The sequence below is a fragment of the Mus caroli genome, unplaced genomic scaffold (assembly GCF_978045245.1).
Source record: "Mus caroli unplaced genomic scaffold, Mus_caroli_1 scaffold_9, whole genome shotgun sequence".
NCBI lineage: Eukaryota > Metazoa > Chordata > Mammalia > Rodentia > Muridae > Mus > Mus caroli.
The window spans coordinates 94399023-94425581 of record NW_028227264.1 but is presented as its reverse complement, the minus strand read 5'-3'; the positions used below and the strand labels follow the sequence as shown (position 1 = coordinate 94425581).

Genomic DNA, 26559 nt, shown 5'->3' with positions numbered 1-26559 from the left:
TACGTGCATTAGTTTATGAAGTTAATTTAACTACCCGCCCCTCCCCCCCGAGCTGAAACCCCACTACTTCTGGCACAGGAATTCTCGAAAGGTGTTTGTGTTTGGGTCTGTGAAGATAAGAGTATTCTAGATTTGTTTGGCTGCCACAGTTGGGTCCTAGGGTTGCCTATGGATTAAATGCAACTGTTAGCCCTCTGTAGAGGCTATTGTCTTTTCTCATAGTTTGGCTCATAGCATTGATTCTTTAGTTCTTTCTATCTGTTGTAGGTAGATATGTACACCCCCCCCCTTTCTTCACACTCACACAACTCTGATGTAATTCAGTTGTCATGCAGATATACAACCACAAGATGATTGCATAGTCCCCACCAACCACAGCCAAGACGCATGTCACTACTGTGAGGTGATAGCCCAGTTCTACTTGGCAGTGTGACCCGCTGACCTCAAAATACAGTCTTCCTGTGTTTATTACCCTTTCAGTTTTTGTTATGATTCTGTATAGCCTTTTTTTTTTTCATCTGCAGACTAGATGGGCAATTTTACCTTTACACACATCTGACATGCAAGAGGTGGATTAACACAGGACAAGTGTAATGACGGAGCCCACTTAGAAAGTGGGGAAAGCAATCATAGCTGCTATCTTCTGAGCAGTTATCATGGCTGCGTTTGTGCAGAGCAATTGACATGCCTTATTTTCTGTTGATTCTCAGTCACCATATGAGGCAAGGACTTTAGTTATTATGATGATTATAGATGAGAAAATTGAAGCACTGAGAGCTTCGGTTAGGTTCCTAGTTTGCAAATAGCGAAGGATTTAGAGCTTATGTGATCGGGCTCTAGGACCTGGGTTTTTAACCACTGCTGTGGACAGTCAGTCCCCACAGACGATGAATTTTAGTGTTCATCCTATCCTGTGTGGGGCAGGCGAGGCTCCAGTTGATAAGACAAGACCAGCTGTTTGTAGGTGATGGAGCAGAGAATCCTTGTTTGGGAACAGAGTTTTTGAGTTTGCATCTGTCACCGTCTGAATTACTGTCTGGTACCCCATGTGGTTTCTCAGCCATTCATTTTTTGCTAATATTGTTTTTGGCATTTGGGCCTGTAAATAACCTTCCTGAGTGTTCTCTCTTCAAGCCCCAGTACCTAGTGCAGTATCTGTTGTGCAGCCAGACACTAAGAAGTGTCTATTGAATGAACAAGTAACGGCTCTTGGAGGATCTCATTGGAAATAAATGCACTCTATACTTAGCGGCAATATTGTCCTGGTTCTGGTCACCATATATTCCCTTACTCGTCTTCCTTTTCTTAATAGCTGATGTGTTTAGGACTCCTTCTCTTCAGCTTCAGGGTTAGATGCTATGCTATCTACTCTCCCGGCTCTTCATAGCAATAGCCAGACTGCTTGTGTTACCAGTGTGGGAGGCATCTTTGGCCATAGAAACCTCTGTGATTGGTATTTCTGTGGTTGATCTAACAACATTCCAATTCTAGAGGGAAGAGCTTTTTGTTGTAGGTCAGTGTTTCTTAACGAGTGGTATATGGACCACCAGTGCCAACATCACCCAGAGATTGGCTAGAAATGTAAATTCTTGGACCTAACATAGAATTACTAAATCAGAGACTCTGGAAGTGGAGTAAGGCTGGATTCGTATAAGGTTCCTACAAGATTGAAATAAACGTTCCATACTGCTGGGAAGCTCCTGAATCAGGAAGGCAAACAACTCAAAATAGCTTTAGGAAGTCCCTGAAGCTGACTAGATTCATGAGGTCCCTCCCTACCAGACTGGAAGCTGAGCTACAAGACTTTCAGACAAAGCAAGCTACAAAGAAGACTCCGAACCCGACCAGCTGCCTGAAAGAGGCAGAGACCAACTAAGCTGTCTAGAAGGGGTTTAGATTACCTGAGGGACCTAGAAAAGGAATTCTTCAACCTGTTGAGCTGCCTGCAGGCTATGCAGTGCCGCTGTAGGGTCCAAGCTTTGTGAGCTGTCACTCATGCTGGAGTGGACTTTGGTGATGCAGCTGTCTTTGAGTCATTTCTGCTCCTGTAAGTGACCCCAATAAAGCTCACGGTTCAGCAAGTTGGAGTTTGGTGCTATCGGTACTTTGGTCTGTCATGGGCTGTCTCCCTGGGGTGAGTAGACAGGTGTGTAACATTTCTCCAGGAAAAGTCTTGTCACACAAAACATCAGGCAATTTTTGGGTTTCCTTATTTTATTGTATTTATTTCCTATATATGGGTATTTTGTCTGGATGTGTATCTGCGTACCATATGCCATGCAGTGGCCTTGTGGACTAAAAGACAGTGTTAGGGCCTTTGGGACTAGAGTTAACAGGTGGTTGTGAGCTGCCATGTGTGTGCTGGAATCTTACCTGGGCCCTTTAGAAGGACAGACAGGGATCTTAACTACTAAGCCATCTCTCCAGCCTTCAGCCTGTATTTTTAAACAGGCCTCAAAGTGATTTGAATTCATGCTTCAGGAAAAGAAAGTGAATTCCGTTGTGCTCCAACTGTGGTGCCTGGGAAGGGGGCATTGTCTCATTTTTCTCCCTTGTATTTTATCATAAAGTGACTACTAAGTGCTCACCCAATCCTGTTACTCCTATTCTCTCCAAACATGTGATTGCCCCCAGCAGGCCCTGAGGCTAGATTCCCTCAGAGGAGAATGATGGAGGAGCCAAACTGACCAACCAAATCATATAATAGCATGATTTCATCTGTAACAGTGTGACATCATCTATAATAGCGTGATGTCATCTATAATAGCATGACACCATCTCACTTCCCTCAAGGTTTCCTTATGACTTCCTTAAATATGTGTAGGCACATGAAAACTGGAAAGCCTCAAAGCCACCATGGGGACAATTGTTTGGAATCATGGGTCTAGTTTATTTACCAGAGCCAGGGGAACAACAAACATGGGGGAATAGGTTGTTTGATCTGATATACTCACAAATTTTTTTATAATATTACCTTCATGAAATACTAATTTGCCGATGTCTTAGGGTTTTAATGCTATGAATAGACACCAGGACCAAGGCAACTCTTCTAAAAGACGGCATTTAATTAGAGCTGGCTTACAGGTTCAGAGGTTCAGTCCCGTATCATCAAGGCAGACATGATGCAGGCTGAGAGTTTTACATCTTCATCTGAAGGCTGCTAGCCAAATATTGACTTTCAGGCAGCTAGGATGAGGGTCTTAAAGCCCATACCCACACTGACACACTCCAAGGCCACACTTCCTAATAGTGCCACTCCCCGGGCCAAGTATATATGAACCATCACAGCCAATATTCATGTTACCATAGCTGATTCCCCCCTCCACGACCCCCATTACTTGAAAATAGCTTTCCCCTGCTCCTTCCATAATATATCAGGATTACAGTTGTCTCTGTCCCTCTATTCCTCCCAGTTCCTCCCCACCTCCCCAGCCACCCAGGTCCACCATCTTTCTGTCTCTCACTCGAAAACAAACAGACTTCTAAGAGATAATGATAAAATAAAGTATAATAAGATAAAACAAGAGCTAATGCATCGGAATAGGACTAAACAAACAGAAGAAAAACGAGCCTCCTAAAAAGGCACAAGAAACAGATATAGATGCAGAGACACGCACCCCTCCCTCATTCGCTATAATCCCATAAAAACACTAACTGGGAAGCCATAACAAGCAACAGGGAAGCCATAATAAGCAAAGGACTTACAAGGTAAACATTTACACACATATATATTGTATTACATATAATATATACATGTGTATATATGTAATATATATATGTTATATATAAAATATATATATTAATATATATATATATATATATGTATCCCTGCCACAACATTGTGAGACGAACTTCTAAAGATGCCATTGGGCCCATTTTCTGTTGGCCATCTAGTGCTGGGCATGTGGCCTACCGTGAAGAGTAGTTTGTTTCTCCAGTAAGACTGCCTTGGAGGAAGCTAAATTTTCATTTTCAAGCGGTTATCAGTTGAAGGTGGCTTCTGGGCTAGAGATGGGAACATTGGGTACACTTCTCTTTTCTGCTGTAGGACCCCATGTGGCACAGAGCAGTGCAGGCTCTGTGTGTGCATGCTGCCTTCATCTCTGTGAGTCTGTGTGTGCATCAATCCTGGTGATGTTCCCCGGAGAGCCTCCATCCCCTCTGGTCCTTATACTCTCTCTGCCTTCTCTTCTGCAGGGTCTGAGCCCTGATTGGGGTGGGGGGGGGTGTTAATGGAGACTCCCGTTAAAGGCTTAGAGTTTCAACAGTAGCTGGTTTAATGTTTTAGTTCCTCTGCTCCATTATTGCTTGGAGTGCTTTCTTCAGAGAAGTTAGTGGTTGGGGAACTTGGCACTATTTTTAGCCCAACAACCATGCTGTTATACAGACTTCAAAACTTTTCTGTAAAGAGCCAGATTGTTAATATTTTACTCTTTGCAAACTACCCTTAATCTCTTAATTATGGTTAATCTCTTAATCATAGCTACTGACCTCATGTTGTTCTCTGAATGAAGCCAGGGATTGGTACATAAATAAGCCCACAGAGCTAGGGCCCTATGAAATATTATGGACACTGAAACCTGAATTCCTTCTCATTTTTATTTGTCATGAATTATTCTCACCCCTCCCCCAAATTTTCAAATCATTTAAAAACGTAAGAACTACTCTTGGCTCACGGGCTATTCGAATACAGGCCAGATGTGGCCCACTGGTAGTGGCTTGCCAATGGCTGCTCTCCTGGAAAGTTGGGGAGGAAAGCAAGCCTTCTCCAAGGCTGCTATTCCATCTAGAAGAGGCCATGACAGAAGGGCTTGGAAGCCCTAAGCAAGGGTGTCATCATCCGCACAGGGGGACCCAGAAGGCTCCAGAGCAGGGGCGTGACGCTTGAGTGGTGTCTTGAAGCTTAGTGAAGAAGGCAGACAAGGGAGTGCTGGAGAGCATCCAGCTTGCTCGCAAGTGGGATGTTGAATGAGTCTCTGAGCCACAAGCCACTTACCCTGGTTGGGGAGTGTCCAGAATTGAGTGTGCAGGACCAGATGGCGAAGGGCATAATGAGACAAGCAAAGGTGGGTAGGTTTACCCGGATGGTCACTTTCAGACTTTCCAAACCTTGCTTTTTAAAATAAACACTTGCCCAGAAGCTCCGTGTGTTCCAAAAGAACAGCGGGTCCTCTTTGACCTGCTGTTCCGGGAAAGAGCCTTGCCAAGTTCAGGGGTGCTAGGTGAAGCAGGTTGCAAAGTCCCCAGATCCCACAGCTTGCCCCACCCCCCACCTGCATCCATGCGTCATCTACGGGATTTCTGCTGAGCTTGGGGGGAAGACCAAGACTGAGGATTTAGGGAGCAGCAAGAGGTTTAGAAGCACACCCAACCCAGTGTGTTCTAGAAAGATCACTCACGATTAAGTGGGTAAAGCAAGTGATTACAAGGACAGCCATTGGTTCACATTGGCTATTTCTTGTATTTATTTATATTCAGGGGCCAGCCGTGTGTGAAAGTACTGCTGTCAGCACTAAATAGGGAAGATAATAAACTTGTAGCAAATAGGTATTTTTTTTTTACATTAAAACGATAGCTAAAACTTTAGCAGATGCCATATAGCACTGTATCCCTCTAATCCCTACCATACTTTTACGAAGTGAGGCGGTTTTTGTCATCCCCAATTCGCAGATGAGAGAACAGTGATGCGTTGTTAGGGGGAGGTGGGGGGTGGGGGGGTAGGGAAAGTTCTCCCGAAGACAAACAAGACTTCCTGAGAGCTGCAACCCCACCCCCACTCCCGCTGCGCATGTGCGCCATAGCTGGGTGCCTACTTTGCCAAGAAACCTGAGGGCCAGTGCAAGTGCTCATGGGAGGACACCCTGGTCAGTGTAAAGAGAACCCTGAGTGTGGTTGAGGGTGTGAGGAAGTGAAGAGGAGAGTGACAGTGGGCTGTAGGAGGAAGTCGCAGCCCTTCCAACAGGACCCCCTAGGCTGTGGGAAGAGATTAGATTTTAGTCTCAAAGCCTGGGAGAGTTTTTTGAAGGGAAGCAGGATGATTGGATTTGAATTTCTAAGTAATGGCTGGCCTGTGGGGAATGGCTGGCCCTGTGGAAGGAGGAGAGCCTGCAGGAGGCTCTTATAGTATTGCCGGGACAGAAATGATGTTGCTTCTAGCCAAGAGTGAGAAGAGATGATGCAAATGGACTGTTATTTACTGTCATAAGCCGACGGATAATGAGGACCTGAACTGCATTCCGGCCATGAACACAGAAAGGAAGGAGGGAATGAGATAGCTCATTAAGGAATGGTATTGAAAAGTGTTGGCAGCCCGTTAGAAGAGGACTTTAATTGCTGTTGGGTTTTGGTTGCCATTGGGACATCCAGAAAGAATGATAAAAGAGGCATTGTGACAAATTTTAGGAATTTGTTCCCACAAACTTAGAATGTGTTAGGCTCTTTTAGGCTCAAACAGCCCTATTTGGACTGTGTGTGCCCTGAGTGGTATTTTAATCTACTCTCTTTTGCTATAACGAAAGACCTAGATCAAGCGATAAAGAATGGAAGTTTATTTGGCTCAGGATACTGGAGATTGGGAAGTCTATTGCCATGGTCCTGGCATTCAGCGAGGGCCTTCTTGCTATATCTTCACACGGGCAAGAAAAGTGGGTGCAGCTCAGATACCCACTTCCGTGGAGAAAGCCACTAATGCCATCCTTTTGTAGAAAGGATTTATTTTCATTTATTCATATTGGTCCTTTGTCTGCATATATGTCTGTGTACTGTGTGTGTGCAGTGTCGTCTGTGGAGGCCCTGGATAGGGCATCAGATCCCTGGAACTGGGGTTACAGATTGGCATGAGCCACCATGTGAGTGCTAGGAACCTACTACTACTTCTGCAAGAGCCATCTCTCCAGCCCCAATGCCGTCTAATCTTAACAGTCTCCAAAGGATCCCACCTTCAAACACGAATGACATGTGGATATTGGGGTTCTGCTACTGACACATGGACTCTTGGAGGACACATTCAAACCATAGCAAGGGGAGTGGCCTGGCTAGTTCATCCCATTCTTTCCCATGATGCCATCGGACGCACAGTGATTGAACCCTTAGTAAATGATTATACAAACTGCGAAGAAGGCTCTCCTCATCTAATGGAAAAGACAGTGATAGGAGGGGGCTGAGATAAAGGGTTCCAAGATGGGGATGTGTTTATAGGAATAATAAAAGCCAGGCAGTCTGAAAGGAAGGGTGTTTCTGGGGACTTCCTGCTCAGTAAGGCAGAATTTCTTGTCAGGGCCTCCCTACCCCCAGCCTGGCTGAAGAAGTGTGTTATCTAACACGCCAGCTGTTCTTCATCATTGCTCAGTGGCCTCCCCTGAAGGCTCCTCTCTTCCACTGTGACCCCTTTTAAGAACTGGATTCCAAGTACTGACCCGAGTTTCTCTGAGGCAGCGGGATGGGGGAAAGCCTGAAGCAGCTGGTAACCACGGGTGTCATCTTGTGTCAGGCTCCCATACTCAGCAATATTTCTTTGCTTAACCGTATGGGAGTCTTGTGCCATGGGCCTCTGATGAAACCCATAGCTCCTAAGCCTATTTTTAATGCCTCAAATAATTTGGGCTGCCAAGTAAACCAATTATATTGCTATACAAAGATGTTACTGTGTAGTAATATATCTTCACACATCCAACAGCTAGGTCTAGCAGCAGCAACCACCGTAATCTCAAAGTAGAGATGAGCTTAAATGATGCTTTGAGATATTTGCAGTAACTATGAAATGATAAGAAAGTATCTGATTTCTTTTGGTGACAAAGGCATGGCTTCATTTAATACTGCTGTGGACTGAATCCAAAATTAGGGGAGACGCTGCTTCAGGTAGAGCTTGCTAAAGTAAAGGAGCGCCTGCCTCCTTGCCTGCGCCATGGATTCCTTGAATTTTGGGCCTGAATTAAGGATATGAGTAGAACTTCCACTCTGAACCATTCATTTACGTCTGAGAAACCATAATGTGAAATGGAAAGTGTCTCATTTTGTTTTAAAGCCCACTTGATTTACTTGCCTATATTTGTGAGCTTACTCTTATATGTATTTATAGAGCAGACATTTAGCCAACAATGAGTGAATGGATGAATGGAAATATGGATGAATGGTTGGATGGATGGATAATTGGGTGGGTGGATAAGTGGGTAGATGGGTAGATGCATGGGTGGATGGATGGATGGATAGATAAGTAGGTAGATGATGGAAAAGAGGGTAGATGGGTGGATGAATGGAAATATGGATGGATGGATAAGTGGGTAGATGTGTGGATGGATGGATGGATGGATGGATGGATGGATGGATGGATAAGTGGGTAGATGGGTGGATGGATGATTGGGTGAAAGGATGGTTGGGTGAGTGGGTAGGTGGATGGTTGGATGAATGGATAGATAGGTGAGCAGATAGACAGGTAGGTGAATGAGTGTATGGGTGGTGGGTAGAAGGATGGATGAAGAAAATTCAGAGAAGAGAAACGACTATCTAAATTCTCTCAACTCCTAAGAAATAGAGCTTGACTGTGAATCTGATAGTTTAATCTCTTGTTATAAAATTTAGAGTTGAAATTTCTAATTCTTTCTATCCCTCCCAGCTTCACCAGTAACTTTCAGAGTTGAAAGAATGTTATCTATACTCACAAACTTAAAAACTGCCCCTTGCATTCTCTCTAATACTCAATTTTTTTTTTTAAAGACAGGGTTTTTCTGTGTAGCCCTGGCTGTCCTGGCACTCACTTTGTAGACCAGGTTGGCCTCAAACTCAGAAATCCTCCTACCTCTGCCTCCCAATTTTTATTTTTATATCGTATTTTATTTTTTTTGTTGTGTGTATTTGTAAGCATTGCATGGTGCACATGTGGGAGCCAGAAGTTGTGTGTGTATGCATGAGCATTGCATGGTGTACGTGTGGGAGCCAGAGGATTACCTTTAGAAATCAGTTCTCTTCTTCCACATGTGGGTCCTGGGGATTGAACTCAGGTCCTCAGGCCTATCAGCAAGTGCTTTTACCCACTAAGCCATTTCCCTAGCCCTGAATTAAGTTATTCTAATTATGAGAAGAGACAGCTTCTTTATTTTGTTCAGAGCATGTGTCAAATACTTTGTTCTGTTCTTAGAGTCACATTTTTATTTTGTTACAGTTGCGGCTTGTATGTTGCTGTTATGAGGCCATGTGTCTCCATACAGCCCAGTCTAGGCTTAAGACTTGAAATGTAACCCAGGCTTGCCTCAAATCCATGATCTTTCTGCCTTTGCCTCTTGGATACTGGGAAATAAAGGTGCGCATGACCACAGACAGATTTAGAGACACATTTTAAATAGTGGTACGCTCAGTTAGTAGGCTATCTATGGATCAGAAGCTGTCTCTTATGAGTTATTGATAAGCTGTGGGTATGAGATTAGGTTTAGATACCTGGTATGAGAACGTGGGGAATAGTAACTTACTATCGCTCCCCAATGCAGGACCAAGCCCCACTGTTTACAAGGGACAAATCTTGCCTCGGTTGAAGAACTCTGTAATGATTAAGCCTACTTAGCAGTGTTCCTTACTTGCCTGATGAGATATTGATTGAAAGTATCCAAACATTGATCTATGTGTTTATTTATTCATTCAATAAACACTTATCGACATCTTACTACAAGCTGGATGCTGAGGTGGAGGCTGCTCTCAAACTGGAGAATAAGACAAACTGTGGTAGAGCTCAGAGTCTTCTGGGAGATAGACAATAAGTACAATTTTTAAGACAATTATATGTATTCTGAAGGAAATGAGCTGACTGCTATGATTCAGAGTAAGAACCGGGAATGAGGAGAGACGAGTTCCTGTGTTGGTGAAGAGTTAACTTGAAATCTGAAATATCCAAAAGAGTCGGTCCACAGGGAACCGGAGGAGAAGAAGCAAAGAAATAGCGTGTGGCGAGACCTGAGGTGGAAAGATGGTGATGCAGCCCTGAAAGGAAGCTGCTGTAGGAGCAAAAGCAGCGTAAAGGGAGAGAGCTAAGGGATGTCTCTGCAGTCATCAGGGGACCAGCACAGGTGGGGTCTCGGGTCTCTGGGTGTAATTCCGAGTGTAATGGGCAACATTGAAGACTGTTGAGGAAGCTCTAACTCGTCTTAAAGACCACCTTGACTGCGGGATGGAGGACACGTTGTGGTTTTAAGTGAGAGAACAGTTGATCAGGAGGGAGGTGCTGGGAGCTCAGCCTGGGTAGATGCCATGGAGAGGAAGAGGAGGATGGGCTGGAGAATGCTGGAAAATCTGGCTTGGATAACAGAGCCAGTCGTGGGAGCAGAATCTCTGGGATTGACTGGTGGTCCTGTTGACGGTGTTGAGTGCAGAATCTCTGGGATTGACTGGTTGCCCTGTTGACGGTGTTGAGTGCAGAATCTCTGGGATTGACTGGTGGTCCTGTTGACGGTGTTGAGTGCAGAATCTCTGGGATTGACTGGTGGTCCTGTTGATGGTGTTGAGTGCAGAATCTCTGGGATTGACTGGTGGTCCTGTTGATGGTGTTGAGTGCAGAATCTCTGGGATTGACTGGTGGTCCTGTTTACGGTGTTGAGTTCGTGTTGAGGAACAGAGTACCAAGAGAGAAAGCCTAGACAGCATCTTCCAGGAACTCTGAAGCCATGCACGGATCGGGGTGGGTCTCATGACACAATGACATCATTGTGTTTGGAGAGATTGAGGAAGGTACTTGGCACTCGTCGGCAGCATGTAGGCACTTCTGGCATCTTGTGGAGAGGAGACCAAGATGGCCCGAGAGACGTACCTCAAGATGGAAATGACCCCACTCAGAACATCATTAGCTTTCTCGTGGACAGATTTTGGTGGACTACCTCCTTCGGTTTAAGAGGCTGGAGGATCCCGTTTCCATGCTGCCTACCATTCATAGCTTTGGGGGAATGATTTAAGTTGTCTTTTCAAAAACATTTAGCTGAAATTACCTAGAGGGAAGAAAAGGGATGGTATGAACCAGGAACATAAAACCCGAAGGAGGAAGTAGAATGGTCTTGGGGAGGGAGCTTTAGGGGCAGGTAGGATGAGGAGGTGGACGGCTCAGGGCAGGAGTAGAAGGACATGTGAAGTCTGTGCCTCTTTCAAGTGTCTTCTGCAGGTGAGCTATTCCCTGAGACATTGTCACACAGCTCTTCCCTCAGCCCCCTTCGGCATCAGCCTCCCGCACATCTTGGGTTCCTCCCATGACTCTGAATCCCTATGCAAATGTCCCCTTGGACGGCCCCATACCTGCCGTAAACTTAGCTGGAACCCAGTCGATGCTGCCTGTTCCAGAAGAAATGGAAGAACGTGACAACCTGAGCAGCTAATGAAGTCCCACTCTAACTTGAGTAAAAGGTTTGTTTTGTTTGTTTTGTTTCCAGTTCTTTAGCTTGATGACGATGACTTCCTAATTATTGTCACGCACATGATGTCACTTGAGTCTCGTGGCAGTGCTGGGGTTAGGCGGGGCACGAGGTAGGGATGTGTCCATTGTACAAGGTGGTGACCCGAAGAAACCCACTTGCCCAAATCAAGCAGACTGTCAGAGACTTGAACTTGGAATCCAGAGTCTTACTAACCGGGTCCCTGGTGAATCACAAATAGCAAAGGATGGAGACACTGTTTGAAAACAAGAGTAACCCGTGGGAACAGAACACAAGATGAACTGCCCAAGAGGGCATTTTATAAACCTGAGAAATTAATAAGCACCAGCTGCCATTCATTCGCCTTTGTCTTATACGGAAAAACCAACCTCAGGGGTCTTCTTAACACTGGGTTTGAGTAAAAAGCTCAACTCTCTCTCTTTCTCTTGGTCCCTAGCACTGGAGGCCCAGCTTTGTGGATATTTCCTGTGTGCCTTACTGCAGGAACTTCACTGGGTAGACCTTGTATGGCATCTTTGGTCACATAGGAGGCAAAGCCGAGGCTGCCTTTTCATGTCCTAGAAATCATGACTGGTGCTCCCCTTGGACTTGTGCAGTGAACAGTGTGTGAACCACAGCTCTGGTGTTCACTGCAGACAAAAATAGTATGACATAGCCATCAAACTACTAGATATGCTGACTACTCCCTGTGTACTGGCCTGCACGCATGCACACACACACGGGAACATGTCCATCAGCCCATGTCCTGTTCCCCACCTGCGGTGGCCTGGTCCCAGGTTGCCATGTTGGGTCCAAACCTCTCAATCTAACCATCATTTGAGAGAAGGGTGCTTTTTCCTTTGACTGAGAGAAGTTTCCCCTCAGTGAGAGCTAAACTGTAAGCGTGTGTGTGGTTATGGTGAGACGTGGCAGGAAGGAGAAGTGGAGGGACAGCTCTGAGGGAACCGGGAAAACCCAGAGGGAGATGGGGCTTAGAGCTGAATCGAGATTGGATTTTGTCATGAAAGACAGAAGTGGCAAAAGCATCATTACGAGGCATTAACCTTGTTACACACAGACGAACAAGCAGAGGCAGGGACTCGGAGAGAAATTACACATAATAAACTAGGCAGAATGGGCTGAGAGCAACATTAGCAATTACACCCTAAGGGAAGAGAAGGGCAAAATAGAAGACAGGCCAGAGGCAGGAAGGAGTGAGAATAATTTCTGGACACAGGGGGCTGCCTGCACGATTTCCCCTCTTTTCTGCTTGACTCCCTAGGTATTAAGTTCCCGTTTGTGAGGAGGTTTCTCTGGGGCCCTCTTTCTTCTGTTTTCCCCTTTGCTAAAATGAGAGTAAGAAAAGCATTCTGAGAGTTCCTTTCTCCATTCACAGGGACCTGTCCATTTCTCTGTGTTTTTAGCATAAAAGAATCCATTTCCATTCATCCAGACCGGTCCTGGGAGCTTGCTGGGGGGTCTAAGCCTCTGCCCTCCTCTTTTCTCCCAGGCTCATAATTAGCCACAGAGTTCTGACTACTGCGAAGGGCCTCTTGGCTGACCCACTGCTAGATCCAACAAGTTATGGTTGTTATTCCTTAAACAGTGATTTTCAGGAAATCCCATGTTTAACCCATGGCAACTACTGTGGTTAACTTAGTGAAAACTCTGTCCCTAAGAACCTAGGGCCCATTGTGTTTCTCCTGCGCTAATCTCCACAGGCTCCATCTTTTGTCCTCCATCTTGGATTTATTGGAAGCAAAATGTCTTCCTTTTTCTACATGCATATCTTATGCCTCTTGTAACTGTATCCCAAGGGAGGGCATGAGAAAGAGCTAACAGCTCACCTGCAGAGTTTTATTAGTGAGGAAACTATACAGCCAGGAACCCTTCCAGGGAGCTCCTTAAGTCTCACTGGGTAGCCCTAGGAATGGACAGCCATAGTTCTCTGTGAGATAGGAGGACAAATGTCTGGTAATGGTGACTGGAATCGCCATTTTGGTTGGACCAATTACGGCTTCTGTCTAGCTTGAGTTATTGTGATCTGAAGGAAATTTTAGAAGAACAGCTTGCCTTTTCAAATAAGGTAGTGACCACAAGTACAGCTTACTTGTGTGTTACCGTGTGTCAGGCATTTTACCAAACGAACTCATTTAGTCCTTATAACAACTTAACAACCGTGAAGAAGAAATGTGATTACCAACCCTTCCACGATATAGAGCAGTAGTTCCCAACCTTCCTAATGCTATGACCCCTTTATTACACTGCTTCATGTACTGGTGACTGCCAACCACAAAAGTATTTAGTTGGTACTTCATAACTGTAATTCTGCTACTCTTAGGAATCGTAAAATATCTGATATGTGATCCCCCCCCCGCCACCCCCGTTGAGAACCACTTGTTATAGGGCTGAAACAATACATTTAAAGTCCTAAAGGACTAGACAATAACAGGGCCCAGGCTCAACACAGGTATGGGTTCTTTGTCTGGAAAGGTGGCAAGTACATACCGTATAGCACCCTGAGAATATCCATGTGCTAGGATACTCATATGATCCCTTAAAACAACCTCCCTAATGCTGCAGCCCTTTAATACAGCTCCTTATGTTGTGGTGACACCTCTACCCCAACCATAAAATTATTTTCACTGCTACTCCATAACTATAGTTTTGCTAATCTTATGAATCATAATGTAAATATCTGTGCTTTCCAGTGGTTTTAGGTAACTCCCATAAAAGGGTTGTTTGACCCCCAAAGGGTTCCCAACTAGCAGGTTGAGAACCAGTGACTTAAGAATGTCATCTTCATAAGTAGCCCAACAGTCAGGCACATTGGCCTTATCAGATAGTAGAGAAAGCCAACTCTTAACTCAGATTAAGTAAGTCACCAGGGTTATCCGGTGATCGAGAATTGAGTTCAAAGGCAGAGCAGTCCCGGGTGGTTTGTCCCATCCCACCAGTCTCTCAAGTATGACAATAATGAATGATTGCAATTCATAGCTGTGCTATTAGTCTCAGACTTATTTGAAAACTACATCATTTGGGAAGAAGTCAGAAATCAAAGGACAATGGGAATGGCTTTCCTCCTGTTCCTGTTCAGCTTCTGGCCAGCCTATGTGACTTGGGGAGAGTCTTTGGCAAGCAGGCTATGTTCCCCAGCCTCAGCCAAAGCCTACCCAGGCCATCACTGTTCATGGATAACTGGAACAGAAACAGCTATTTGGTTCCTACCGCAGACCAGACCTAAGACTCCAGTCCTACTCGGTACTTGTGGGTAATCCACAATCCACAGCCCTTATTCCTTTTGTGTTGATAAGATTCCTTTTGTGTAGTCCTCTATTAAGAAATATGATAGTGTGAGAACATTCCCAAAGCTCAGAAATGATGCCCTAAATCTGACTTCGCTTCTCTATGATGCTCAAATAAACAATAAATAATAAACACAATAAATGATCTTACATTTGGGCAATTGTGGTTTTATTTTAATCCAGGATGTGTGATGTGTGTGTGGAGTGGGGCTTTTGGTTTTTTGGTTTTTTTTTTTTTTTTTTTTGGTTTAAAGGTCATCCAACTTCTTTTTTGCTCATGATCACGAGGCTTCCTTATCTAAACAGAGGTCTATTGTTCCAGTCCTCAGACCTACAGGGATCTTTTTTCCTCAACTTCACTTTTAACAGGATAACTGCTCAACCTCCCCGATGGCAAGAGACATGAGGTCTTTTCACAGGAAAACATAAATGTCTAATGGGCATTCCAGAAGTCTCCTTCAAAGGGTGTTTACTATATAGCATTTTATGCAAATGAGACACTCTCTTAGGCTGTGGCATTCCTTCCTTGAAACAAGTCGGGGTATTGGAGGAAGCTACCCTCCTCGCTTATCATTTCCTCACAGGACAACATCAACAAAGAAATATCGATGGCACTTTTAAAGCCTTCAGAAATCAATTTAGACCATGAATCTATTTAGTTTAGATGTTAATGAAACTTGGTGGCTTTAAAAATAATGAATATTTAATAAGACATAAATTGAAAGACATAAACACTGTTGGCAATAATATAATGAAGTTAATAAGTCTTGGACCCCCGTGCCCATCTCCCTGCTCCCCAAATGGTCCCATCTCAGGAGTCTCTATGATGTTCACTGAAGTTTGCTGCCTCTCATATTGGCCGCAATTTAAATGCGCCTTTGAAAACCGTAGTGCGGTTGGGAATCGGGCTGTGGCAGATAAAGTGAGCTATCACACTGTGTTCAGTAGCTGCAGTGGGCAACGGCTCTCTCTTAGCTCCCTATCTTCCAGAGATTTGTGTAACAAACTCAGCTTCCTGTCTTGGAGGCAGGAAGCAGCGTGGGGCCCTTCATTCCTTTTAAACAAAAAAGGAAAAGATATCTTGGTTGGTACTCTCTGGGCCCTGGGTTTAAAGAGGGGCTTTATTTATTGAGCAGGAGCAAGCATGTGATTCCCACGTGCTCAAAACCTCATACAATTTCAATGCATTTGGGTTGAGGGTTTGGGCTTTTCACTTCCGCTTTAACAGCCTCAGCTCAGGGCCCAGTTCTACCCTGTTCCTCATTAGTTGGGTCACTACATATTACCACCATCCACAGTCCCATCTGCCTTCTGCCCTTTGGGCTTCGCCATGCACTTTGTCTATTTGGAATCTCACCTCTCTGCCTCTCTGCTGCCCAACTGATAGGATCCTGCTGCCTAATAGGAATATCTGAGGTCACTCTTGGGACATGTTCATGTTTATGGTCACAGAAGCCAATATCTAACTTAAATGAACTCCAGCAGAGTCCTGCAAACAGGACAGTTACCTCCCCCCCCCCCCAAGCCCCAGTTCAGAAATGGCTTCTCTTCCGGTGACAATGCAAAACTCTGTGTCTTAGTGCAAACGGGGTTGTGCCAGGCGCGTGGCATAGATGGCTAGCTCGGTGCTGGCAATCAGAACATGTGAATATACAGTTAAGCACGACGCTCTCCATGGCTCGGGCAAGCCAGGCGAGTTGGCAGATGAAACCAGTGAAGGCTGTCCCTAAGGATCCCGTTGAAGAGAATGTATCTGGGGCTCAGTAATGCAGACTTCCTAAGGGTTTGCGAGTGGTACTTCATCAATATAAAGAGAAATACTGATGTTAGAAAATGATTGTTTTCTCCCCCTTATTTGTTCCTTTCTGTGTAGAAAGAAGGGGATCAGCCTGAACGGGTCCAGCCAATTGCATCGTCTACACTGATCCACTCTGACCTGACGTCTGTTTATGGCACCGTGGTGATGAACAGGACTGTTCTGTTCTTGGGGACTGGAGATGGCCAGTTACTGAAGGTTGGTTTCTCTGTGCTTCTTGGATCAGATGTCCAGTTTTCATAAGCTCCTCTTAGTACCTGCCTACCTATTGTAAACTTAAGACTCTACCTAGCATGGCTCTGCTTATCCTGAAAAAGCAACATTGTAGCAATCTGAAAAAGCAACATTGTAGCAATCTGAAAAAAGCAACATTGTAGCAATCTGAAAAAAGCAACATTGTAGCAATCTGTACGTAGACCCTCTGCTCCTGCCACCTCACACTGTCACCCTGCAATGAGGCACTAGCCGCCTGCTGTCTGTATAGGAGGCACACCATGCCCCCTTCCTTACTCATGGCTGCTGGGTGTGATAAATGCTGCTCCAGCCCCTACCCCATCCCTGACTCACCTTCCTGAGATGTTTAACCTTTCAGTTCTCACAAAGCACCTTATTTCTCACAACTTCAAAGAGACACGAGATTAGAGGCTTGAAAAGAAAAAGAAGAAGAAGAAACAGGTGTGCCCTCCTTCTAGCCCCTGTGCCACCCACAGAGGGGGTTTGTTTTCTGCCCCCTATACCTGTACACGCAAGGGAGAGGTTAAAGATCTGAAATTCTTCCAGACTCCCCTGGCCTTTCATCTCATAGGACTGTTTTCCTCCATGGTATAGATGAACCTTGGTCAAGCTGAGATTTTTTTTTTTAAATTCACCCAGAGGGGGAGGGGCAGTGGGGAGGAGGAGGAGAAAGTCAAATCAGAACCACTAAGGGGTTCATCTGAAATTACTCAGCAGTCCTCTTGTCAGCATCCTTAGCAAGCGTGAATGGCATGTCTCCCGTGGTCTCCAGCAACAGCCGTGGCTGGGAACCACAGTGTCTGTCACCCTAGATTGGTGACACTGCTTGACCCCCTCTCTCGGCAGCCACTCAGTTGACTCTCAGCTCAGATTCTTAATTGAATACTGGCAGCCCTGTTTGCCATCACTGCGCCCCCCCCCACACACACACCCTGCAGCCGTCCGCCCCTCTTCAGCTAGCTGTGCCTTTAAGGCAGATCATTTAGCCTCTCTTAGCCTCCATTTCTCTAAATGTAAAATGAGATTATACTAGGCAAGACAGGAAAAGATAAAACCCCAACCCTTTCCTCATCTGATGGCTTTGCACCCACAGACTCTCTCCAGCCTAGCTTGTGAGCCACTATGTGGTCCTGTGTCCACACTTGATCATACCCACCCCTAGCCGGAAATGGCTTCCCCCTTCTTTCTATTCTTTACTGAGTTCTCTAGTTGGCTCCAGTCCTGCCTTCTCTCTGACGGTGTCCAAGCCCCCAGAAGTGTCTTGCTCTCCTCGTCCCCTGAGCTACTCACCACCAGCACCCTTCCTTGACTTCATATTGATGTCTTGCCTTGATACCTAGCCTCTGTGGTCCATGGTTATCCTACCTTGAGTCTAAGCTTCCTGTAAAGGGCGCCATGAATTCCCTCAGCCTGACACAATGCCGAGTGCTGGGTAGGCATTTGATTGAGTCTGTTTCCTTTGGAGGAAACCCAGTAACATATGGGAGGGAATTTGTTTGTATACACATTCTTTTTAAATATACATTGATCATCTTTCTCCTTGAGCTAGTTTCATTTCCTGGGGAAAGGAGAGGTAGATAGAGAAATACCCACCAATCTTTGCACACTTGACACACAGGGATGCCTGTGGACATACTAGCCTGGTCAGGCCAAGGAGGCCCATTAACCCTGCAGAGGAAGTTTCTATCCGTCTTGCCTGGGTCTCCTTACCAATTATCTCTTCAGATTTGGGATGTTTTTGACAAGTGTTTTGACAAGAACACTGTTTCCCCAAGCTGAGCCTACCAGACTGTCACACGAAGAATTGGAGGTGAAGGAACACTTGCCTATAAATAGTCCCCCATGGGATGGCTTGGCTTCCCTTGTCCTGTGGGTTTAGATCAGCCATTCGTGTGTGCAGCTGTCCGAGTTTCAGTCTTGCTAGAAGCCAGGGGGTGGGCCCAAGCTGCAGCTTCACGCTGTTAATGGAGAGGCGGTTGTGATTAAGTTTTGCCATCCTCATGGTCTGTATGGGGTACCACTTTGAGACCCCCATCTGAAGTCTCATTTTTCAGGGTTCAATTAACAAGGGTAGACAGATGTTTGGTTTCAGTTTCATGAGTTTACGTTTCTACAGTGTTTCCTGAATGTTAAATAATCCAGCTCTCTCACCAGCCCCATTTTACAGATGGAAACATGGAGGCCTAGCATTGTTGAGTGATTGGACAAAGTTACAAATGGGCAGTGCAGGGATTTGAACTTGGAACAATGTCAGATGCTAGATTCCTAACTCTCTGCTGTGGGGACCTTGCAGCCCATGCCTCAGCTTCCAGGCTCCTCCTTTGGGGGCTCTTAGCCGGGGGATGGTGTGTTGGAAGGGAGCCAGCCAGCTGACCCTCTGATTGAGGGAGCCCCTGACCTGACCCAGGGTTTACTTCTTGAGGATTTACTATTCTCCATACTTGGTCTCTAATAGTTCCCTCCCACAGCAGGAGGCTCTGAGGGGTGAGGCTGTCTCCCTCCCACCCCACTCTCTAGGGACAGTAGGTAATTCCCTTCATATTGTCTCTTGTGTCCGTGTGCAAAATTCTTGGATATAGCTTTTGAAATGACTTGGAGACGCCCGCACCCCCCACCCCCCCACCCCCAAATAGAATCATGCCCAGATGATCCCCAGATCTTTTTATTCCAAAGAACCTCCGGTTCCTCTTGCCACACTTCTCCCCAGAACCGTTAGGGAAGATGAACACTGAGAGACACAAGCTTGGCTTCTAAGCCTCTTCCTGGAGGTATTAATGGACACCAGAGAAACAAACCCCCGACCTGCTGCCAACAGCGGGAGGAGGAGGAGAAAGGGCTCGCATCACCCACAGCCTGACTCATCAGTTTCGCAGTGATCAAGAGGCGAAGGCATTTTGACATGTGCCAGGCACCGTAGTATATGCCTGGCTGGATCTGAGGCAGGCAACCGGCAGCCCGTTGCTGTTTTTATCACCACCAGTAAGAACCTGACTTCTTCCGTCTCTGCAAACCTCGTGGAGTTTTAATATAATTTTGGTGCCATTTTAAACCTCAGGCTATTTAAATAATATTTTTTTCCCTGCTTGTGAAAGAACTATAAGCTCACGTAGAGAGTTGCAGGGTAGCGGGGGATAAGAAGAAGGCAAAATAAAAATGATCTTTAATTGCGTCATGTAGAGGCAACCGCTGTCAGCATTTTAGATTCTTTTTTTACATAGTTGAGGTCAGACTGTATCCAGTTTTGTATCCTCCTTTCCTTCAGCTAATGAGGGAAGAGGCTTATATTCAAATGCTGCTGCAAACCCTTTGTAAACAGTATTTTTAAATAGCTCTATCGTGTTATATGGGAACACAATTTTGAACTTGAGCCGAGATACTGGATCACTCTATAAAAAGTCTTTAAACACACACACACACACACACACACACACATTCCAAAGAAGACGGTACTGTCTCCAAAGGTAAGATTTCAATAATGAGCCATGAGAAACCTAGAGATTTTGTGGTTGCTAGCACCCTTATTACCCTACTTCTGCCTTTGTAAAATTGTAGGGAAGGGGAGGAAAGGTGGAGCTCAAAGATCCTGCCCTACCAACTTCTCCGCAGGTGTTTTGTGGTCCTGTAGCAAGTCGCACCCCACCTCCCCCATCCATTCTCCATTTTGCCTCCTTTCTGAATATGGTTCTATGTGATCTTTTTTTTTTTTTAAGTTGTCAGTATCTCTACTGAAATCAGCTGAAAGTGTGCCGACTCTGAACTCAGTGTTTGAAAATCCACATGGCACGTGTCACATGGGGTATACCATCCTAGGAACACATGCCATATCGCTTCTCCAACTGTGGTGGAGTCTGTCGTGTGCTTTGGACTCCTTTGAGCTGACTCTGTTGCCTGTCAGAATATTCTCTCCTTATCTCAAGGGCAAAGTGGGAGATTGTTGAGCATTTCCAGGTGGTAAAAAATTAAGTAATAAAGGAATATGCATGAAATGTGAAATTTGTAACTTTATGCATGCCCGTTAACCTTCCTTACAATCATAAAAGATAAGGAGGGAGCAGGCGAGGACTAATAAAAGCCGGCATTTCTGAGCTCTTACTATGCACCTGCCGTGAGAACCAGCATCAGCACGGGTTAATTCATTTAATCCGTATGAGTCAATACTACGGCCATCCCCACTTTATCAATGAGAAATCCTGGGGCTTCAGGGCATTAGGCAGCTGGTTCAAGGTGATTTGAACTGAAACAATCTGTCCCCAGAGCCTGGGCTTTTCTCCTCTGGCAAAACTGCATTTACAGTTTAAATGTAATCTCTGGAGCTTGACAGAGTGCCTGAGACGAGCTGTGAACTTTTCTGCCTGGTGTGAGGGCAACTGGGCTGGTCCCGAGACACCAGTGTCTGAGGTTTCCTGAGAAGGGGCCACGGTTTATGTGGTTTTTACTTTGTTTCTACTTGGGGACAGTTTTGAGCAGCTGAGGGCTCAGCTCCTCTTCTTGGGGCTGCAAGTGGCTCGAGGGGACCTCTGTACAGCCATTAGAGCTCAGGTTTTCCCATGTAGGCTCCTTTTGAAGAACAGTAAACATTCTGAATTCTGAGCTGGCAGTGTTTGTTTGAATGGCCCCTTGATAGGAGAACCAGGGTTTCCCGATTTCCTTGTTGCTGAGGGTGTGTGCTGGCCCAGGAAGCTATGTCGTGCATGCAGCAGAAGGGTATTGCTCACAGGGCTCCATCAGCCCTGGCAGACTGTATTGTTAGGATTCGACTTCATGGAGCAAAGCAAGTCATGGAGAGCTTGCTTCCAGAAATCAAAAACCTACAAGTTCCTGAAGAATCTCTCTCGACCGCTGGCTATTAAGGTGGTCAAGTGAATGGAAGAGAGAGTTCTCAAATGAAATATTTTATTGTACTTCCACAAAATGTAAAAGTGGGGGGAAGGACCCAAGACAGGCCCAGAGCTGGTGGGGAGCGCTGAACAAATTAATGGGCCAAATAGAAACCACAGGAAGTGCCAGGCTTAGGAAAGGGCTCCGCGGTTGGCTGTGTAGAATGTCATATGAAACTTATTTCAGATTCACTCCATTACACCCCAGCTTGTGAGTCTGGGGACTCCCTGACTCGGCACAGTTAACTCCAAGTAACAGGCAGGTCTAGAACTCAGAATTGAGCCCCATGCTTCTCTAACTGACTATCATGAAGAGTAGACTGAGGACAGGAGAGCTTCCCCTTCCTGTTTTCTCTTTATTATTCCTATCTCCAAAGGCCCACTACACACTTTTTTTATATAAGGGTTTTTTGAGACAGGGTTTCTCTATATAGCCCTGGCTGTCCTGGAACTCACTTTTGTAAACCAGGCTGGCCTTGAACTCAGAAATCCGCCTGCCTCTGCCTCCCGAGTGTGCTGGGACTAAAGGCGTGCGCCACCACACCTGGCCCACTACATGCTGTTAGATAACGGTTTTCTGTGCTTAGGGGAGAGGATTAAGTCTCCTTCCCAGTGTTTCTCAAAAGCCATTTTGTTCGAAAGAATAAACAGGACAATTGGCTCATTTACCCTTCTGCTGACCAGCTTCCGAGAAGGAGAAACGGGAAAGGAAATGTGAGCACGGCTTCTCTATCTCAGGCAATCGGAAAGGAGCAAAGAAGTTAAGGGTTTCCCCTTAGTTTCTTTTCTTCTTCATCTTCCTCACTGTGGAGCATGGAGCTGTCCTGTGACTCTGCGGTGGAAATCTCCACTCGCTTAATTTTAGCTGCACGGCTGGGAGGTTTTCGTATGCAGCAGCAATCTCAGGGCTAGTTAATAGCCTACCACGAGGTTTCAGGAAGATGACAACAGAAACAAGATGTTGACATGAACTGAAATTCTCCATCAGGGAACATTTCTTTTCTACAAAGGCCTTGGCTGGAAGAATGTGAAGAGCTTTACAAAATCTTGAATGCTAATAGAGTAACATTTGACTTAATAAATAAATATGTTTTCTGAAGCCTCTTCTGTAACTATTCTGAGACGATTCTGGTTACTTGGCTACAAAGGTGAGTCAAAAGAGCGGGGTGTGCTAATCCTAGCACTGGGGAGGCAGAGGCAGAGGCAGGAGGAGCTCTGTGAGTTGAAGGTCAGCTTCGTGTATGTGGTGAGTTCCAGGCCAACCAGGGTCACATAGTGACTCAGCTATCTCATAACACTTACAAAAGTGAGCCAAAGAGACAAGCCTTGCCTTCCTGCTGAGTGTGTGTGTGTGTGTATGTATGTGTGAGTGTGTGTGTGTGGTGTGGGTGGGCAGAGAGATCAGAGTCAGAAAACAAGTAAATTAATCATCCAATGATAAAGCCATTTAGAGAGTAATTAAAGTACTGAGAACACCAGAGGGATGGAGAAAGGACAATGGCCACAGGGGAGAGGCAGGCAATCAGGGAGAGCTGCTCGGAGGAGGTGTGGCTGGATGATGAGGCGTATGTAGGAACATACACAGAGGAGGCACAGAGTGAGTTCAGATTAGATCTATATTAAGGTCGTATGCTGAGAGCAACAAATAAAAACCTGCACCATGGCTGAGCAGTGTGTCATGTGAATTGGACAAGGTTTCGCTTATGCAAAATTCCACCCATTTTGGGTAGCTGTGACTCACGGTTCTTTCCTGCACTCCTCCTCTGATCCCGTTCTTTTTCCAGAGCTGCCCAGCCAAACTGGCCCTTTGCTTTAGCCTCGGCGGCTTTTTTTTTTTTTTTTTTTTTTTCTGCATGGATATCCTCATGAGGTCTGTAACTGAAAGTCCAAGAGGTCCCCTGTGCCCCTGGTCTGGGGGCCTGCGGAAGTGAACAGAACCTATGCTGGCCATTGAGAGATGCTACTGGGGACTGCAGAAGCCAATGTCCCTGACGCTGGCTGTAGGGCTTTGTGATCTTTGGAATAAAAGTTCAACCTTCCCATGGTTTTCCTCTCCAGCACGCAGAGGTCATTGTTGGCATCATCTGTTTCACCTGCCCACCTTCAAAGACTAAAGAACTTAAATTTAAGTTCTACATATGGATCTCACTATGTAGCCCTGGTTGGCCTGTAGACTAGGCTAGACTCAAACCTCCCAGCAGATCTACCTGCCTCTGCATGCCTGGTTTCGGGAATTAATGTTGTGTGCCACCACGCTTGACCTTATATCTGTATATTTTAAGATAATACACAGACATTGTTTAAAACCCTAAACTACTGAGAAGTACAGAGTAAAATCCACCCACTCCCAACTTCCCATTCCAGGTTCAACTAATGAAAGAAGTGTCACTGGTAGCTTTCTAGTCAGAGTATGTATATGTATATGTATATGTATATGTATATGTATATGTATATGTATATGTATATGTATATGTATATGTATATGTATATGTATATGTATACACACACACACACATACAGGCAGGCAAGCAAGCAAGAGGGAATGTATTTTCCCCCTCTCCTATTTTTACTGAACTTGTGTGTAGCCAGGCAGTGGTGGCGCACGCCTTTAATCCCAGCACTTGGGAGGCAGAGGCAGGCGGATTTCTGAGTTTGAGGCCAGCCTGGTCTATAGAGTGAGTTCCAGGACAGCCAGGGCTATATAGAGAAACCCTGTCTTGAAAATGTGTGTGTGTGTATGTGTGTGTGTGTGTATGTGTGTGTGTATGTGTGTGTGTAGAAACAGTTGTGTTTATATGAATGTATATTTACTATAACATGTTAAAATACTATATGGACAATAAAGTTGCCTTCTAACTATTCTGATGGCTAAAGAGTACTCTACTTTTTACACTACTGTTTAGGTAACCCTGTTTGTTTTTACACTATTGTTTACAGACTCCTATTATTTACATAGTTCCCTACTATTGATATTTAGTTAGCTCTAGACATTTACTTATAACAGGATGTTACAATGAATATATGTGAATATGTCTGTGCACACACGTGCACACACACACACACACACACACACACACAGAAAGGCTTCTGGGCCCAAGAATACATGCTTTATAATTTTCATGACAAATTCTAGATAGTCTCCCAGATGGATCCTAGTTCCAGCATCCCTGACACATACCCATTCACACCCATCATCTACGGTGAGCATGCCGTGCCCAGGAACTCGTTTAGGAAAATTGTTGGTAGGTCCTGGCAAGGCATACCTAGAAACAGCAAGTGTTTTGAGAAAGAAAGGCTTCCCTGCCTCATTTGGATTGCTGAAGGATGCTGGTGCCTCCTCTTCAAGATGTCAAGTAAACAGATCCTTGGCATAGCCCTCCTGTCTTCCCAGCGGCTGCAAGCGTCGATGGCGCAAGACCCTGTAACAGCTGCGAGACAGCTCCCGACACACCAACCACGGATGAGGGATGGTGTTTTTCTAAATTATTTTATGTCTCTTCTTATTTTAAAGCAAATTTCAGACACTATGACATTTACCCCAAGATATTTCATTATGCCTCTCTGAGAAATTATTATCGTGTTCCCAACTGTGACTATAATGTCATTATCACAGTTAACAAAATTATCTGTAATTCCTTAGGATTATCTACTGAATATAGCTGAAATTTCACAATTGATTAAAAATACACTTAAAATTATTTGGTTCAAATCGATGTCTGGGGCACACTTGGGTGCCTCTGGCCTAAGGCACCCCTCCCACTTAATTTTCTCTCTCCCACTGGCTTCCTGAAAAGCCAGGTTCTAGGGCCTGCAGTGGCTCTCATGTGGATTTGCCTGTTTGTTTCCTGTGTCATTTAAGCTTGTTCTGTGACTTTTGCTTCCGAAGCTCCTTGGAAGTTAGCACTGGAGATTCGACTGGGTTCATTCAGGTTGAAGGTCAGAGTTCCGAATGTAGAACAGAGAGCTTTCCTAAGGGAGGAAGCTTGACAGGATGACTTCCTGAAATAGGACGGAAGCAGCAACCTTTCTTGGGCCTTACTTGAGAATCCTGTCAGTTTTTTTGTTGTTGTTTAACTTCCCTCCTCCCTTTCCAGAAGCCCAGAAGCTGTTTAATTCTGAGCTAAGTCATCGTGTAACTTATGAGTTGGTCATGAGTTAGCAAGCTTACCACTTAGTGGCTCGGTGCCTGCTTGCCCCCTTGGGTCCAGGTACGTAACTCTTTTCTATAGGGCCGCCTTGCTCAGTGGAATATTTCTGTGCTGATAGAAGAAGTATTCTATGCCGGCACTTGACAGTACAGCAGCACTGGCTGTGGGTGAGCTGTGAGTGCTTCAGATATGGCTAGCAGGAGTGAGAAACTGGACTTTCAATTGAATCTAAATAGCCTTGTGTGGTTAGTGGCTACCATCTTGGAAAGCGCAGCTCCAGAGTCATTTTCAAATGAGCCACAGATCTTTCCTACCACCCTGAGATCTAACTGCTGCTATTTTAAAAGTTTTTTCCCCGCTTTGGTTTTGTTTTTTCGAAAAGGGGGTGGGTAGGTGAGGGGGAAGAGGTGGTTCTCTGTGTAGCTCTGGTTGTCCTGGAACTCACTGTGTAGACTAGGCTGGCCTCAAACTCACAGAGATCTTCTTTCTTGCCTCTGCCTAGCAAGTGCTGGGATTAAAGGTGTGTGCTTTAATCCACTGCCCAGCTTTAAAGGGGGATTTTTTTTAAGTCATATTTAATATATGGGGTCAGTGAGATTGACTTTTACTGAGCATCCGCAGAATTTGCTGAGTAGTCTTGTAAGATTAGGTGCACCAAATCCACTGGCGATTGATTAAGCAGATGATGGTGTGAAGTTACAGGGCAAAGGTGGTGCCTGGAGGGGATGGGTACAGGGAGCTGCCTCCTGTGCTGAACTGATAAAGAGCTGGTAATGAAACAGAAAATGCCAAGGTGCC

General features: G+C 45.3%; 1 protein-coding gene across 1 annotated transcript in view; it reads left to right on the top strand.

Annotated features, from left to right (window-relative positions):
• The window catches only part of Plxnc1 (plexin C1), a 157806-nt gene that overhangs the window by 5637 nt on the left and 125610 nt on the right, over window positions 1-26559 (top strand). Inside the window, exon 2 of the mRNA XM_021175323.2 lies at window positions 16560-16700. Coding sequence (XP_021030982.2) covers window positions 16560-16700 — 141 coding nt within the window. The remainder of the gene's footprint in view (window positions 1-16559; window positions 16701-26559) is intronic.